The sequence below is a fragment of the Hydra vulgaris genome, chromosome 02 (genome assembly GCF_038396675.1).
Source record: "Hydra vulgaris chromosome 02, alternate assembly HydraT2T_AEP".
In the NCBI taxonomy this organism is placed as follows: domain Eukaryota; kingdom Metazoa; phylum Cnidaria; class Hydrozoa; order Anthoathecata; family Hydridae; genus Hydra; species Hydra vulgaris.
Genome location: NC_088921.1, coordinates 32,804,698 through 32,822,970, shown reverse-complemented (window position 1 = coordinate 32,822,970; position 18,273 = coordinate 32,804,698). Strand labels below are relative to the sequence as shown.

General features: G+C 25.3%; 1 protein-coding gene across 5 annotated transcripts; it reads right to left on the bottom strand.

Annotated features, from left to right (window-relative positions):
* Positions 1-8,107: 8,107 nt before the first annotated feature.
* On the bottom strand, positions 8,108-18,004 carry LOC100207087 (uncharacterized). Of its 5 annotated transcripts, XM_065790638.1 has the most exons (6): positions 17,786-18,004; positions 14,567-14,716; positions 13,295-13,422; positions 9,445-9,463; positions 8,722-9,190; positions 8,108-8,576 (listed from the first exon to the last, which is right to left on the bottom strand). In XM_065790638.1, the coding sequence occupies exons 3-6, from the start codon at positions 13,380-13,382 to the stop codon at positions 8,490-8,492; spliced, it is 663 nt and encodes a 220-aa protein (XP_065646710.1). In that variant the 5' UTR covers positions 13,383-13,422; positions 14,567-14,716; positions 17,786-18,004; the 3' UTR covers positions 8,108-8,489. The 5 variants fall into 5 exon arrangements, with proteins under 5 accessions (XP_065646710.1, XP_065646711.1, XP_065646708.1 ...); XM_065790639.1 differs by lacking the exon at positions 14,567-14,716; XM_065790636.1 differs by lacking the exons at positions 14,567-14,716; positions 17,786-18,004 and adding an exon at positions 17,247-17,384.
* Positions 18,005-18,273: the final 269 nt, after the last annotated feature.

Here is an 18,273-nt window from a genome sequence, read left to right as displayed (position 1 = left end):
GTACTAAATTATAATCAAATTAGTTGGAGAAAATAGAAATAACTGAAATTTTTTGGCTTAGCCAAACTTGTGTCAGGGTTTTTTATCAAATTTAGGTGATAGTAAATCTCTCCCTATAGCTGCGTTATCAGGCGTATGTTCTGCATTAGACTTATGTACTGTTGCAGTAACATCAAACTCAAGTATGTTATCATTGTTAGAATTTGAAAGAATCACTTGGCAATAAAGTTCTACTTCAGTTTGAACCAAAGCATTAGGTGTAGATGGCAACCTTTTGAATATGCAAGACCTTCCTAGAGTCTTACGGGGTATATTAAATTCTCTGCTAACTGCTCTAATTGATTACTGCCAATAACATTGTTTCTTCTGACACTTTTCCACGTTGTGACTTGCAAATATAATTTTGTACCATTTTTAGGTAGGTCTAAAAAAAATGCAAAAACCAAAAGTACATTACTTTATTACATGTTTTATATTTAACTATTTCTTTTTTTATTTAATTATTTATATACCTGCATATTTATATATTTAAAAAAGTACATTTTATATTTTTTCTTTTTTAAAATACTAAATACTTATTTACTTTTAATCATTAATAGTTTACATAACTCATATTAAGTTTATATATCATATATAAATTTAAGTGTTAAGCATGAAAGGTTAAGTGTATTATGTTTAAAGTATAAAATTTATATATGTAAGTATAACTAGTATGTAAAAGTTTAAATATCAGTTAAATTTACATATATAAGTTATATTATAAGCTAAATAATATATATATAATAATAATATATAAATATATACAATTTTTAAGTTTAGACATATGTAAATCTAAGTTAAAGTTACATTTTATAATAAGATTATCTATCGAAATTTAAATATTATGTATACGAGTGATATTTTCTTATTATCGACGTATAAAACCCAAAAAAACGTATAAAATCAAATGCCAATTTGTTTATGAGGCTTATTTCTAATCTAATATGTTTTACAAGTTTTAATATTTTTGTAACAAAAACAGTTTTTCCGTCACAAATTTACCCGAATTATTTTAAAAATCTACGGGACAAGTTGGCCAACGTGCCCCAGGTGCATCGGGCCAATCTGCCCCATTGTCATGTTTAGAGTATGAACAACTTTCTTCTTAAACCATCAACTAATTTTGTGGAACATTATATACTAAAATAATCCTTACACTATAAGCTTTAAACATGGCACTTGAATAATGCTGTACTGTCAAACGTCAGTGAGTATAAACACGTTAATCAAGTTTTTCAAAATTTACTTTGATCTATCAAAAATTGTTAAAACGACCCCACACACTCAAATATGGTCCAATAAATATAATTTTTTTTTGGAAAAAGGGATTGAATTACTACCAACCTTCACTTAGATTCCCAGCTTGTTAAAGCGTCTAGCCTTTGAATAAACTCGAATGGGCCAACCTACCCCGTGGACCAACGTACCCCGGTCTCCCCTATATTCATTATAAATTTATCTTGTACATATTCTAGCAAAAGTAAAAATTTCATTTTCTAATTTTTTTAAGTAGTTATTAAGGTGCTCCCAGAATAGAAAAAATATTCAAAACTTTCATTTCTTTAAAAAATGGTGTTAAGCTTGAAAGACGATTGCATAATTAACTGTTCGAGCTGCGCGTTTCTGAAGCCGATAAAGAGATTTAATCTTGGTTTTGTGAGCACTTCCCTTTACTTGTATAATATTTGCACTTTACTCGTATAATATTTGCATTATTTATATAGCAATAAATAAATGAATAATATAGAAGTGTTGAATGGTGTTTTTTTAAATATATTTTTAATTATATATAGAATTCCATTAATAGCAATTTCCATGGAAATATTATAAATTTATTTTCTCTAAAATAATTTTTATCTAACATGATTCCAAAGAATTTTTTAACTTTTTTTAACCACTGCGCTGCAGCTGCTCGTATAATAAACAACATAAAAGTATGATAAACAACAATTTTGTCGATTTTCACTTGAGTAACGCCAGTTAAAATTCATAGAGTTGCAAAGTATTAATAAGTTGTAATAGAAAGTAAAATAAAAAGATAGGAAAAACAAACAAAGGATTATGGAGTAAATACTTAAAGCTATGGTGTAGCCCCAATGTTTTTTTACCTAAGAATAAAAAAATGCAAATTATCTTCCTAAATTAATAATTGAAATGAAAAAAAAACACTTAGTGAACCATTAAAAGTTAACACTCAAATATTAACTCCTATATCTAAATCTTAGTCTCAAAAATACGCTGCAGAGTACCTTGAAGTTTCTAAACATCTCACACAACGTGCTAGGAAACTTAAAAGTGAAAAAAAGATTCCCCCAAAAAAACCCGGCTAATCCTATTAAGTACTTATTAAGTTGTATTGGTAATACTAATTTCCTTGCGAGTACTCGCATGGATAAGTATAAGATGGGTAAGAGTATAAGCAGGTTTTTAATTGCAACTTAGAAGAAATTCTCAGATTTTTATTCGTCCATTAGCCGTATTAGCAAGTTTTAGTACAATCAGAACTTAGTAGGAATACTAAAATCTTAGTAGGAATAATAGAATCTGGACAAAGTAGGAATAATAAGCTTTTTATTCGGCACTTGGTTGGATTAGTCGGTTTTGGTGAGAAATTAGTAGGAATTATTAGTATTATATTCAGAAACTGGGTTTTAGTTAATAGTGGAACTTTATATTTTTATTTGGTGTTTAATTGAATTATTTGTGTTTTAAAGATTACGCAGTTAAATTAGTAAGATTATTTTTTCAAGAAATATGTGTTAAAGTAAAAATTTAAAAACATTTTTAAATTTTTACTTAAGCACAGATAACTAAAAAAAAAAAAAAATAACAATCTTTCTCATTTAACTAATATAGTAGTACATTATAGTGTAACTAATTTAGTTTGTTGTCTAAGCAATAAAGACGCTAGTTTATATAACAATTATAAAAATAACAAATAAAGAATTTTTAGCTTATATTACTAGAACACTTAAAAAAATACAATAAATACGATGATCAGCTATTTAGTAATTTCGATGGCGCCAATGGAAAAATTCCACCTATATTATTCCATTTGCTTTCATCTTTTATTCGACCATACCTGTAACTATAATAAAATTTACAAAAATAATAATGTAACTATAATGAAATTTAAAAAAATGTAAGTCGACAACCTATATTATTTAACAATAAAAAAGCTTATTCAACATACCATAATTTTAGAATGGTGAAAAGTTTTTCATTATTATTTTTCTATAGTTATAATAACCGTAATTTTTCAGGAAAAAATCTAAAAGTTTAAAATATAAGTGTATGAAAATATGAAAAAAATATTTATAAATAATGAAGAGTTTTAAAAGTCATGATTTCTAATGAGTATTCATCAAATTTGCTTATATTTAGAGGTGTGTCGAATATACCTGACTTCGAAACTGCATTTATGATATAACAGTATCACCAGCGAACAATGCAACCATTATTATCCCAATCTTTTTTTTTATTCAATCCAATTAATCTTTTATTCGACCATAACTGTATTCGATATTTGATTGACCATAACTTTTATTTGATTTGATTAATCTTTTATTCGACCAAAATTGTAACTATAATGAAATTTACAAAAAATAATAACGTAATTCAACAACTTAACAACCTATACTATTTTACAATAAAAAAGCTTATATAATTTCCCATAATTTTAGAATGGTGAAAAGCTTTTTATTATCATTTTTCCATACCTATAATAATTGTAATTTTTGTAAATGTAAATAATATACATTGTATACATTGTAAATAATATGCATTGTATAAAAATTACAATTATTATAGGTATGGAAAAATTACAATTTTTACAATTATTGTATAATACAATAATTGTAAAAATTGTAATTTTTCCATACCTATAATAATTGTAATTTTTCAAGTAAAAATCTAAAAATTGAAATATAAGTGTATGAAAATATGAAAAAAAAAATATAAAAAATATGAATAATTATAAAATCGTTCTGATTTTTAATGAGTGTTCATCGCATTTCTTAATTACCTTTTGAAACTACCTTTTATTACCTACCTTTTAAACTAATTGAAGTACCTTTGAAGTTTTGTACTTTAAAATTTTGTAATAGTAATAATATAAAGTACCTTGAAGTTTCGAACTATTTGAAGTACCTTTTGAACAAACATTTTAAAATTTTTTTTTCGTTTTTTGATTTTTGGCTGTAAGAAGGCTTTATCTCTTGAAGAAGTATTGAAAATCCCTAGTCAAAAAGTTCTATAGGATCAGATAAGAATTTGGAACAAAAAATTTCAGGTTTAAGTTAAAGGGGGTGCTACTTTTTTCCTCTCTTTTTAGCAAACGTTCTGCAGGTTTCTATGTGGTACCCAAAAATCATAATTGTAAAAATTGATATCGCGCAACTCGCATTGTTGCTCTGCTTAAAACAACATTATTTTAACTTAAAAAGTTTTTAAAGGTAGAGCAAGCATTTTAACATTAAATTTTCATTATGAACCTTATCTTAATTTTTTATAGTGAAAATTAAATCGATAAAAAACTTCTTTTCATTGGTTTTGCTTCGAACATAGATAAAATGAAAATAGCTACACAAGAAGTTAGTAGATGTAGTAAAAGAAGTAATCCATAAAAATCTATTAGTTTTGACCCAAAATACTTGCTTAATATTTGCATGGCAGTATCCACTGGTTGTTTTCCATCCGGTTTGGCTAACTGAAATCCTGGAATGCTTAACTATGCCAGGTATTTGGCCAATGCAAGCAGAATCTTGCGATAGGAGTGAGACAACATTTAAACTTAAAATATAATGTTGACCATCAATGACGTAATAAATAAATTTATCTTCTCCAGTCAAAAAACATGTAAACTAAGCTCATTTAAACCCTGTTTCAAATTTTTTTTAATTTTAGTTATTGTCAAGATTTAAGAATGGTTCTGATTCTAAAGCTGTTTTTCACTGACGTAAAATTTTGCCCATTTTGAACATTCAAATAAAAAATTTTTTGCGGAAAAAATTAATTACATTTGCTGTTATATATTAGGAAAAGTTCAAAATCAGATATCCCGCATAAATTGCTCTGTTTTTTCTGCCAATTACCATGATACATGTTTTGTGGACTGCAGAAGAAAACTGCAAACTTTTATAAACTTTTATAAATATTAAAACGTTAAGGAATATTTAGAGGAGATCAATAAAAAATCTTTATTTATTTGATGGAAGTTCTGATCATTATAAAAACTATAAAATACATTAAACCTATACCACCATCAAGAAGATTATTTAGATGAGAGCTGAATGGGAGTTTTTTTACAACCATGAGAAATTCCTGTGTGATGGTATGGATGAGACATGGTGTAATATGTAAAAATAAATTATACTGATTAGTTTAGTTTAAGTTATTAAAAAAAATGGTGAGCTGGTCATTCTTTCTAAAACAGAAATTAAATGAATGTGCTCCTAATTATTACTTATAAAACACCAATTTTTATCTTTATCAAATAAATCAAACAATGTGTAAGACGTTTGTAAAACCTTGAAAAGAAACTTTTTTACACATTAGAAACTAAAGAAATAAAAATAATTTCACTATAAAAATATTTTAATAGCTAAAAAATTAAAATTAGTAGTTATATAATATAGTTATACACATACTGCTTTTTTTTAATGTTCTTTGATTCGTTTTTATCTTGTTGCTGGGACATTCATTATTATGATCAAATTTTAAAATGGTACTCAACAGAAATTATTTCTAGGTGACCAATTTTTTTTTTACTGTCCATTCTTTGTAATAACACTAACCATTCTACTTTAGAAAGTCCACTCTTCATTCATTGTAATAACTCTAACAAATCTAATCTGTTTTAGAAAGCCGACTCTCCATTCTTATTAATCTAACTAATCTAATCTGTTACTAAATAATGAAGACATTATTTGAAAAAAAAAAAAAAAAAAATACGTTGGTATTTTTAAAATACAAATTATTTTTAAGTGGCGGGTATGTAATGTTGTATCTATTTTATTAATCAAATTAAATTAAAATGGATTGTTTTTTACTTCTAACTAGATGACGTTGTACTTCATCAATTAGATTATCACTTTGTCAAGAGCTTGCATAGTTCCTTACAATGATGTAATGAATTTTTGAAACAAGAATACATGTATACTCACACGAACCCCCTATCAAAGCATTCCGTTTATTTTTACTTTTAATCATGACAAAGTTGTTAACGGTAGAATGCTCGATGCCAATTAACTCCAAATTAATTTCTCTTTTTGATTTTGAACTTGGTAGTTATTAAAACTTTTTTAAATCTAAGACTTATTGATGTTGTTGAATGTTGTCTTCAATTTCATTGCGTAGAATGTAAATTTTTAAAAATTAATACATTTAGTTATCTCTCAGCTGGCCATACACGTCGTATAGAGAACAATTTGCGACAACCTTTACATGATCAAACTATCGTGTTTTTTAAGCTATCCGCTCCAGCGTAATAGAAATCCCCACAGCTTTTGGAAATGTTAAATCTTGAGTTTCCGATAACAGCAGTTTGGGTTTAACTAAGGTACAAGTTTGGTAGGCATCCTGTTGTCCCTACCCACAAATGTACGCTTTTTAGTTTTATCTCGCAATCCGTCATGGAAATTCTTTCACATTCTTGTTACTTGTTTTCTTAATGTTGAAAATTTAAAAGGTAGTATTTAGGATGAATTGAGTTTGAAAATCTTTATGTTGTTTTTTTGATAACTTCAAAAGCAGTTGACTCATCTTCTGAGTATGCAGGCAGACGTTGATCTGCCCGCATCAGTGAATCAGTGCACGACATATTTGTGATGGCAAATATAATTGTGCCCTTTTTTTTGTTGTTGAGTTGTATACTTCAAATATAGTAATATACGTGCGTAACTGCTGTATAAACCGTTGATGGTTGGTGTCAAATACTGGTTGCATATTAGCCAATAAAACTAAATAGCTTGTTGCATTTTTATCTCGCTTTTTTGTTACACATTTTTATATACAAAATTTAATTCTTATGTAAGTTTGTATTTCAAAAGGATACAAAGTAATAAATTAAAATAATACGTTAAAATCTTATTCAATTAAAGTCATGTTATAACAATATCTACGCGACAATTAATACGTTCATTATTTATATCAATTTATAAAGATAAAAGTAGGGGATCGTTCACAAATTAAGTCGCGCAATTTTGGAATGTTTTGACTTCTTTCTCCTCCTTGTAACCTTTGACTTTTTTAGTAACAGCTCCTGTACAGGAGTTGTTAATAAAGTCCCCATCCCTTTGCTTGAAGCGTGATATAATTTATGGACGACCCCTAGTACAATAATATACCACATAAATAACAATAATCTATAAACTTAATCACGACCTTTCTAAACCAAGTTTAAAAGTTTTGTTTATATCATACCTTTTTAAACCAATAATAGACGAAATAATAAACAAATTGCATCAATTATTGCATGCAATTTAAAGAGTTGAACTTATAAAAACAAAACTATAGATAAAAAGTTTTAACTGGCACAAATACAAAATACAAAAACCTTCAACTTAGATAAAAATTTACAACGTTATAAAAAGTTTAAGTTACTTTGAGAAAATTTCACTTTTTTGATAAGATAGTATAAAACCTTCCACTTTAAGAAATTCTATTACAGTTTATTTGGGTCGAACTTTGTATTTAAATTTGATCACAGTAATTTCAAAAAATGTTTTGACTCTCAAGCACACTATTATGGGTTTAAGGGCCCTAACTTTCTACCTTCTAAGGTAGACAAATATACCATTAAGGTATAAAATTATATTTTTAATGTAGAAAATTGTATATCAAATCATTATTTTTAATATAATCTTCTACCTTAAAAATTACCTTGTATATCATCATAATAATATATCACATATACTACCCTAAGGTAGAAATTTCTACCTTTTTTTTTTAAGAGTGTACCATCATCATCTTAACCCTTCCAAAATCTTTTCATCTAGTCCTTTTAATAACTTTTGTTCATTAAATATTTATTAAATAATTTGCAAATTATGAAAAAATAAATATCATATAATTTATAACAATATAATATATATTAGTAGACGTTTCAAACAAACTCTATTAAATTTTCTATTTACACATTGAAGCGTGTTGAACATTATTTACATGTTTTAGCGCGTTACACATGTTTTATTTACAAGTTTTAGATAGTTATAATTTTCCAATAAAGAAACATTTTTGTTTTATCTCCTTAAAGTAAACAGGTTGTTTACTTTGATAAGTAACAGTCTTCCCAACATCTTAAATTAAAATTTCTTTAAGAACTAAAGAAATCTAGCTGTGTCTTCAATTTCAAATTTGGTTTCAAAAATGAAACATATCGATAAACAGACATAAATCGATAAACAGACATAAATCGATAAACGTATCGATAAACAAGTTTATCAGATTTTTTAAACGTCAGACTTGTTTTTATGTTTTGATTTGCAGATGCGCAGCTCATCTTTGAGACAATTAATTATTTCAATGAGTTCTTCTTTCTAAAATGTAAGAAAAATGTATTTTGTAAAAGAATATTAAATTTAAATCGAATAAAAAGTAATTTTAAAAAGCATTGATAATAAAAATATTAATATTTAATAATTGATAATATCAATAATAGAACTTTAATTTAACTTTAATTACCGATTTCGATAAGAGATTTTGGTTTTCGTCTGTCAGCGTTACACGTCGGCTCAGCTGATAATCCGAAGAATTACGAGAGAGTGTGTCATCTCCTTCGCTTGGTGTTTTCTTATTTCTTACACAAACTTCAACTGTGTCAATAATTTTTCGATTAGTAACATGACATAAAATTGCATTGTAGTTGACATTCGTGTCCATAGAGTAATTATCAGTATTAGAAAAAACTTCTTCGTCGCTGTTGTAGTCACTTGTATCATCTTTGGCTAATTGAACGACTGAGCTTTTTCGTGTAAGCTGAGAGGTAAATTGCACTTGTCTGTCTTTAATTTTTTCCCTATTTGTTGTACAGCTGTCTAAAGAGGCACTTCTTCCGATACAATAAAGACGCGCATTTAAATCACGGTTATATTTAGGTAAAACATATGCTCCATCAGTTCTATTTTCAACTTTAGAATTGGATGCAAAATACCTAAAAAAAATACACACTTCGTTAGAAAAAACAAACTATAATAATTAAAAATTTTTTAGGGGTGTTTAAAACCCTATTTGGTATTGAATGGTTACAAAAATGGAGGGTTAAATGAAAACAAATATGTTACGGAGTACGTAGTTATGAAAGGTAACGTTAATTTAAAAATATATAAATAAACATTACGAAAAAAAAAAAAATAAACTTTACGGAAATACACAATGGAAGGTTTCGAATAGGATCAAAAGTGTTACCTTGAGTGATCTTGAATTGCTAAATTACAAATAAAAAAAAAGTAAAAACTCCATTCAAACAAACAAAAATAAATATATAAAAAAAGTTTAACATTGATCATCTTATCTAAATTGAAAGATTACTAAAAAAAGAATAAAATTCCTTATCAGTAATAAATTCAAATTTAAAATATTTCCTAAATTATAGGTTGTTAAGACGACGTTCATTGAGATAAAGGGAATTCCATTATTAATTAACGCTCTCTAAATATTTTTATTGAACGTCATTTTTCCTTTTTTTTAACAAAAATCGTTAAACTTTCGTTAAATATTGAGATTTTTTAACTTTTATATTTATAGATTTATTTGGCAAAAGTAGGTATGTCCAATTTTTATGATTTTCATGATTTTTCAGTAAGCGGATTCAAAGTCTTGAAACTTCATTAAACGCAGAGCCGACGACATCGGGGGTGGGGAAAGGGGGGGGGGGGAGGGATGGGGTATGTACCCCTTCACTTTTTTTTATAAAGAACCTTTTTTTTACAAAAAGAAATTTTCAGATATAGAGTATTTTTTTTAGAAACTCAAGATTGTGCCCCTCCACACGCAGATATATCATCTTTTGCCCGCTTGTTTCAAAAATCTTTTAAGACTTATCAAGTAAAAAAATAAAAGAAGTGTTTTTCAAAAAAACGAAACAAACGGACATATAAACTTTTGCCATAATGGTCCATAATGTTCTTTCATTAACTTTAAATTATTAAAAAGCAAAAATAAAATCTTATTTATAAAAGTTAATCGTTAAAAAGATCAAAGTATTAATTTAAAATTACGTGAAAGTTCGATGTCAAACGTAAGTTAAATAACAATTAAAAAATAAAATAAGCAAATAATAATAATAATAGCAATAATAATAAAGCAAGTAATAATAATAATAACAATAATAGCAATAATAACAATAATAACAATAATAATAATAATAATAATAACGATAATAGTAATAACAATAAAAATGATAATAATAAAGATAATAATAAAATAAGTATAACAAATAAAAATAATAACTAATAATGATGAAATGAACTTTTAAACAAAACTTTTTTTAAAAATACGAAATGTTGTTTTAAAAAGTTTAAAAATTTTGCGTTAAAAATTAAAAATCATATTATAGACCGTAAGGTTTAACTTTTTTAAGGTAAAAACAAATTATTGAAAAAAAGAAACACTGCGTCATTAAGATATTTTATTAAGTCTATTTTATATTATCAAGGTACTATTACCAGCACGTTCATAAATTATATGCACGCTATCGTGGTTATATTAATACAGTTTTATGAGATATTATTTGACAGGTTTCTATTATTATATCAAACAATAGCTTTAATTTACACAGTAATTTTGAAATGCTATTTCCAATGTAAGAACGTCAGCGTCGACGCGTGTGAATGACGATTCGTTGAAAAGATGGTCGAAAAATTTGCCGACAAAAAAAAAAAAAAAACCAAACCTATTTTCTAAGCTGTTTTTTTTTTTTTTTTTTTTTTTTTTTTTTTACTAAAACTATTTTCTTGTAACTTTTCAAATAAATAATCAAGAAACAATATTCTTTCACCCTTTTAAAAGCAACAATTTACAGACAATTTTTGCAAATACAGTACAATCTCTCTAATTCGAATCTACTTAATTCGAAAACTTCCATAATTCAATCAAATGCTGAAAAATGTCACAGCAAATAGTCAACTTTAAATAATTAGAAAATATCTTTATAATTCGAACTTTTATTTTCCACTATAAAATTCGAATTAGAGAGATTTTACTGTAGCAACTTATAGTATGATTACGTTTTCAAATCTAAAAACATCAGATTATTGTTCTTAAAGGCAACTTTTATATTTATAAAATTTAAAAACAATTATTTTTTTAATGCTTGGTTTAAAAAAATTTATTAAGTTTCTCCAACCTTTAACTAATTTTGTTTAAGATAAGTTTGCATAATCAAGAACATTAGTCTATTCAGACAAACCCTTCACATCATTCAAAGACGTTGCTTTTGCGCAGATGTTTAATCTAAATTTGGAAACATTATGTTAATTAAATTTCTAAACTTTTGCCATGCTGTTTGGTTTTTATGTGAAACAGATGCTTCACTTGTGTATCACCAAACGGAGATTATGACGATTTATCAAAGAACTAAAGCAGAAATTTTTAAATACAGAAACACAGCTTAATTGATTAATTTACACCAGAGGTGTAATGTCCTCTTATAAAAAGCTAAACACATCAAACTGTAAAATTAGTTACAATAATTCAATTTTAAAAAATTAAATTGTTTAAAAAAAAATTTTTTTTTTCGAGAACAATTTCTTGTTAAATCGATTTTTTTGGAGGAGACTCTGTTAATGTCTACATGTTTTATAATTATTTCGTTTGCAAGCGTTTACAGTTTGATAATTCTGACGGTTAAAAGCCACACAAATATATTCAAAGCCTAAGCACTAAATAACAAGATGCTAACTTAGAGTTTAGATCTCGAATATTCTTTAAAATAATTTTAAATATTAAATTCTTTACTACAATATATTATTTACTAATTTACTGATACAGTACAGTCTTTCTAATTTGAATCTCCTTAATTCGAAAACCTCCAACATTCATCGTAAAATGTCATTGTAAAAAGTTAACTTTTTATAATTCGAAAAACTATCTAATTAACTTTTATTTTTCCCTCATAAAGTTCGAATAAGAGAGAATTCTACTGTATTAAAAAATGTAAAAAATAATTTAATATATTCAATAATATAATGATGTAGTAATATACTATAGAATTATATCATTCTCATAAATAAAGTTACCTCAAGGATGTCTTAGATCTGTAGATATTTTAAAATTTATCATTTTTATTTATATTATTAATTATGTATCATTTTTTAAATTTTATTGATACCTTCTAAAAACTTATGTTGCATAACTAACTGAATTATCCTGTAGGTAACGGCAACCTACCAATTAACCTAGTCATAATGCGGAAATAGTCGGATAGTGCTTTATTTTGAGTGACGCGTAGAATGATAAGATTTTTACAATATGAGAAGCAAAGCCCATATATGCTAAAAATGTTTCAAGTATTCAAATTAAAGTTAAAAATTAAATCAAAATGCAAGGCTGAATTCAACAAGCCTGTACTGTAAGTATATACCACGTTATATAACATTAGAATTAGTAATTTAACAGATAAAGTTAGTAGCTGATAAGAAGATAACAGTAAAACAACAAAAAATAAAATTCTAGAGTTTTTCAAACTTTAAATTTTTTTATAATTTCTAAAAAGCTATTAGGTTACATATGACGGAAAAATTCTGGATACACATAAATACTTGCATAAACATTTGTTTTGTTACGTTGTTTATTTGATCTAGAATTTCTTGCATCAATCGATTGAATTTTTATGTAAGATATCACAGATATAATAAACGATTTAGAACTTTTTAAAGATTGAGCTAATACTACCTCAACAAAAGACTTAACTAAGAAAGCTCGTTATACATATTTGAAATATCATTAATTCTTATTAGTCATATTTAAAAAATGTATTGATGAAGAGATTTATTTTCGATTCTTATTTTCTTTCCCCTGTTCAACTTAACTATCTTTATACATATTTGAAATATTAAAAATTCTTATCCGTCATATTTCAAAAAATTTATTGATGAGTAGATTAATTTTCTAAATCTTATTTTTCCCATTGTTTTTTGCTTAACATAGGGAAAAGGGAAAAACATGACAGTTTCAAAATAATTTAGCTTATTAATTTAAACTTATTAATTTATTTATTAATTTATTAAATCTTATATTTATATAAAAATAAATTTACCATCAGATTTAAAAGTCAACTCTTGGAACTTATACTGTACTTGGTTAATTTCATCCCAACATATAGATTTCTGAGTTGCTTGAATCATTTTATATTTCCATAAGTTTGTATTTACCTTTAACTATTTTCTAAAAATAAATAGTATAAAAATAAATAAGGAAATTTAAAGAAATATAAAGGAATCCACAGGTGATCTAAATACAATATTTGTCTTTTTTTTAAATTTAACAAAATAATGAAGCTAACTGATCAAACTAGTCTAGATTGTGACTCTTGAAAGGATTTTGGTGTGGGGTCTCCGTAAGACAATTAGCCGGAGGAGGATAAACCACATTGCCTATTGTATGTATATTTGGTATCTAATTATTTAGAGGAGAATTAACAGCTATACCATCAGTAAAGAAGTCTTTTCTAAAATCCTAATATAGTTTTTAATAAGCATGAAAAGATAAATTATTTTATTAAACATTAATTTTAATAACAATCCATTTTTTTAATTCTCTATTATTTTCTTGAGCTTAATAAATAAAAAAACCGATAAGAATAAAAAATTCGATATCTAATATTCTAAATATCTGTTTAGAATATTTAATAATTCTATGTCTAAATTTCGCTTTAAATTTGTTACAAAAACAAAAGAAAAAAAATTCAAGAAATCAAGCAACGCAACAAAAAAGAGACCAACGAAATTTGCTTATAATACTTTACTTATATTATATAATATTAAAACAAAGTATAACAATACTACAATAATGCAAAATTTTATATATAATAAAGCTAAAAATAACTATATATAATATAGAGTTGTTTATTATTTTGTTTGGCTTCAAACACTTTTTTAAAACTTTACAATTAAAAAGATTAAAGAATTTAATTTTTCAAGTAAAAAAAAATTAATAACACGTCAAACCTTTTTCGACGTCATTGACGTCACAATCTTGTTAGTAAATTTGAACCAAATTAATAATAACTTTCGAAACTACTTTACTTTACAGTTTTTTTTAACTACGTTACGTCAATAATTTAAACAAATTTAACCGAAATGCTTTTTTTTTCTCTTAGTTTACAAAATTAATGATCGTTAGAGAACGCAAAGATCGTCAGTAAACGCAACAATCGTCAATGGACGCAACAAATTTTGTTGAGTTTATCAGATCAATAACTTGAGGATATTTTTAATAAAAAATAAAATGTTTAACAAATTACACTTGAAATTATATGTCATTTCTAATAAAAAGTATTATTTAATCATAAAATAGAAAATAAACTTACAAACAAAAATTTTTATTTAAAATTATATAAATGATGTTTTACGGTTGTTGAATTTTATAGTTACGATTTTATTATATCCGATTTTATTGTCGAATCCTGCTTCTTCTTAATCTTCTTAAGATTTTATCTACATTAGTTTCTTCAAAGTTTCTATAAAGAAGAAAGATTAAAACCTATTTCACTTAATTCTGCTCAGCTTTGAAAATAAACTCTAAAAAATCAAAAACATCGGTAAAATATATGTTTAATGTTTTGTTAATAATTTAAACTGAGACGCAAAAATAATAAATTTTGCTGAAGATTTGTTAAAAAAATAAAAAATAGAGAATATTAAAACATTTTACTGTTATTTTTACTTTAAAATTAAGAACATTTATCACCTTCAAGCCATCATAGTACATCATAGTATATATTCATCAAGAAATAATTGTTAATTTAAAAATATTAAAACCTAATTGCGTCATTAGTTTCCAATACAAAAACTTGTCTATGTAAGCTCTCGAAACAAAAAAAAAGCACCGCCGGTAAGTTAACCGTATGGGAAAAGAAAAAACACCAGTTTAATTTTAGTTGTAATGGACTTTGTTTTTCGAAAAGCTTGCCTTTTTTATTTCAAAATTTAATACTAATGACGTTTTTGGGTTCTTTTCACATGCAATAAATTGAGACGTTAATCTTCAAAAAAGTTTTGCTTTCAGAACGACTACTAAAACAATAATGAGGCAGGTTTAAAGCCAAGTTACAAAGAAAAGAATAAACCTTTTGAGTGAGACTTTCATTTAAGAAAAGGTTTTTATCTTAATGGTTTGACTATGAAAAAAGGACGATGATAAAATGAACTTAGACGAAGCTATGAGAGTTTGAAATAAATTGAAATCCAGTAAATTAAATTTTAATTAATTTACTAATTGAAAACCAGTAAATTAAAATTTTTTTTATATAAAAAAAATTTAATATTTTTTTAAAAATATCATTTTGATATTTTTAAAAAAATATTAAATTTTTCAAAATATAATAATCATTTTGATATCTTTTAAAAAATTATAAATTTTTTAAATGTTATAATGAGTATATTACTGTATAATTTTGGATGCTGTAAGTTTATACATACATACATATGTATATATAGAGTGGTAGTCAGAGATCCCCCTCAAGACCTGTTATTAGGGCCCCCAGAATCGTAGAAGGTTCGAAGTCGGCTCTGACCATATATGCATCATTGGTAAGGAAGAAGGCGTGAGTTTCCTGGTTAAATGGTCTTTCGCCCTGCTCTGTAATAGGACTTCTTGGAGCACTTAAATAACTAAAAAAAAAAAAATACCTATGCATATATATATATATATATATATATATATATATATATATATATATATATATGCATATATACGTTTGTATATATAAACATGCTATATATACATATGTATATATATGCATATATATGTATATATGCATATATATACATATGTATATATAGCATGTTTATATATACATACGTATATATGCATATATACATATTTATATATACGTATATATATATATATATATATATATATATATATATATATATATATATATATATATATATATATATATATATATATATATATATATATGTATATATATATATATATATATATATTTACAAATGCATACACATACATATCTATATATTTACATATGTATTACTTATGTGATACATATATTTACATATGTGTTACTTATAAATAGCTTTAAACGTGTTTTATTTAAGTGCTTTGTTAAGGGTTTTGTATTCGAAAAGGGCAATGAAATTATGAAAATTCCATAGTTGAATACTAATAAAAACAAACTTTGTAATTCTTTGCATTAATTTGACGCGTTTTTAATCCCAATGTATGTTAATCCCACAGGTTCAGACAAAATAATAATGTATTATAAAGTCATCTACATAAATAGATTTGAAATAAATTAAAATAAATTGAAAGTTCGGTCGTAGGGTTATGTAAATATTTAATCAATTGAACCTTTATGTTAAAAGATTCTTAAAAAAGTAACGCCAAAATAAACATCCGCCTATTGTTCGGTTTTGTGGCTTATTACAATCCCACGAGCAGTTAATTACGCCGGTCGTAATGAAATCAATTTTATTAGTTAATTTTAAGTCTAGAAACGGATTAGTATATATAAAGTCCTAAACGGAATATGTATGTTTGTATGAGTATATATATATATATATATATATATATATATATATATATATATATATATATATATATATATATATACATACATACATACATACATACATACATACATACATACATACATACATACATACATACATACATACATACATACATACATACATACATACATACACACACACACATATATATGTATATATATATATATATATATATATATATATATATATATATATATATATATATATATATATATACATATATATATATATATATATATTATTCTCTAGCAGTTTCATTAGTTTGATATAAGTATAAACGAGATATAATTGACAAGAAGAAACTTCAAAAGAAACTACTAAATAAAAATAGAAATAACAAGGGCTTGAGTTATCCGGAGTTCAAGTTAAGGCGGCTTTCACTCTTTTAAAATAAAAGCTTAAGAAGTTTCAGTTGTTTCACAGAACTTTTTTACAAATATATAAAAATTTACTCACTTTTAACTTCGCTCTGCACGATCACCTTTATAGAAATGCAAAAAAATCTTTGAGTCTGACAAAGCTCTAGTAATCCTGGTTATATTAAAGCAAAGACGAACAAAACGCTTGCGAAATGTTTTGTAAATAAAATATTCCATTTATGTAAAGAATTTTACTCATGTTTCGACAAAATTTAAAGACTTAAACAATACATATCTCATTTTAAAATCTTAATATTTTTATTATTTTCGTCCATTTAATTTAATTCTTTTCTGAATAGTGATTCCAATATACTGCTGCATTCCTACACCAGCGTTTAATTTGGTCATAAATCATTTTCTAAAGTACTTAGTGAGACAAATTTCATACGCGTATACGCGTGTTTGAAACCGAGATATACTATGCATACTACCCCTCTTATTAGAAATTTATACTTTTTTTCTCTATATATTCAGTTATAACGATAATATATTAAATAAATCATATCAATCGTAATTTGGTTTTAATAAAAAAGATTAAAAAAAAAATCTTAACTATAGATTTAAAGAATTACTTACTTTGCCTTCAATGATATTTATGTCAATGTTTGAATAAAATCCCGGATTTATTTTTTTGTTAAAAAAAATAACAAGATCTTAAGTAAAAATGTAAGCTCTCCTATACTTTACGTTTGAATACTGCAATTTTCCTCAAAGTCGTTTCGCTTGAGTAGGTAAATTATTCACAAAGCTATGAGAGTTCATTCATTTCTCTTTCCGATATAAACAATGAAGCTTTTTTATCGATTAGCTGAAAGTGTAACGAAAATGTAACAAATACGAAAAGAAAAAATTCCTTCGTAACACGAATAATAGTAAAAAGTATTTGTCTTTAGCGAAAGTTGATTATTAGAGATGGCTGTAAATGAAAACTAAATTTAAAAACTGTAGCTCGCCATTTTAGTTTTAGTTGTTTTTAATCCATAAATTACCTTAAAGGCATCGCATTTTAAATAGACTGATTTAGACTTGAAAATACACAAACCCATATAACTTAAAAGTTAGAA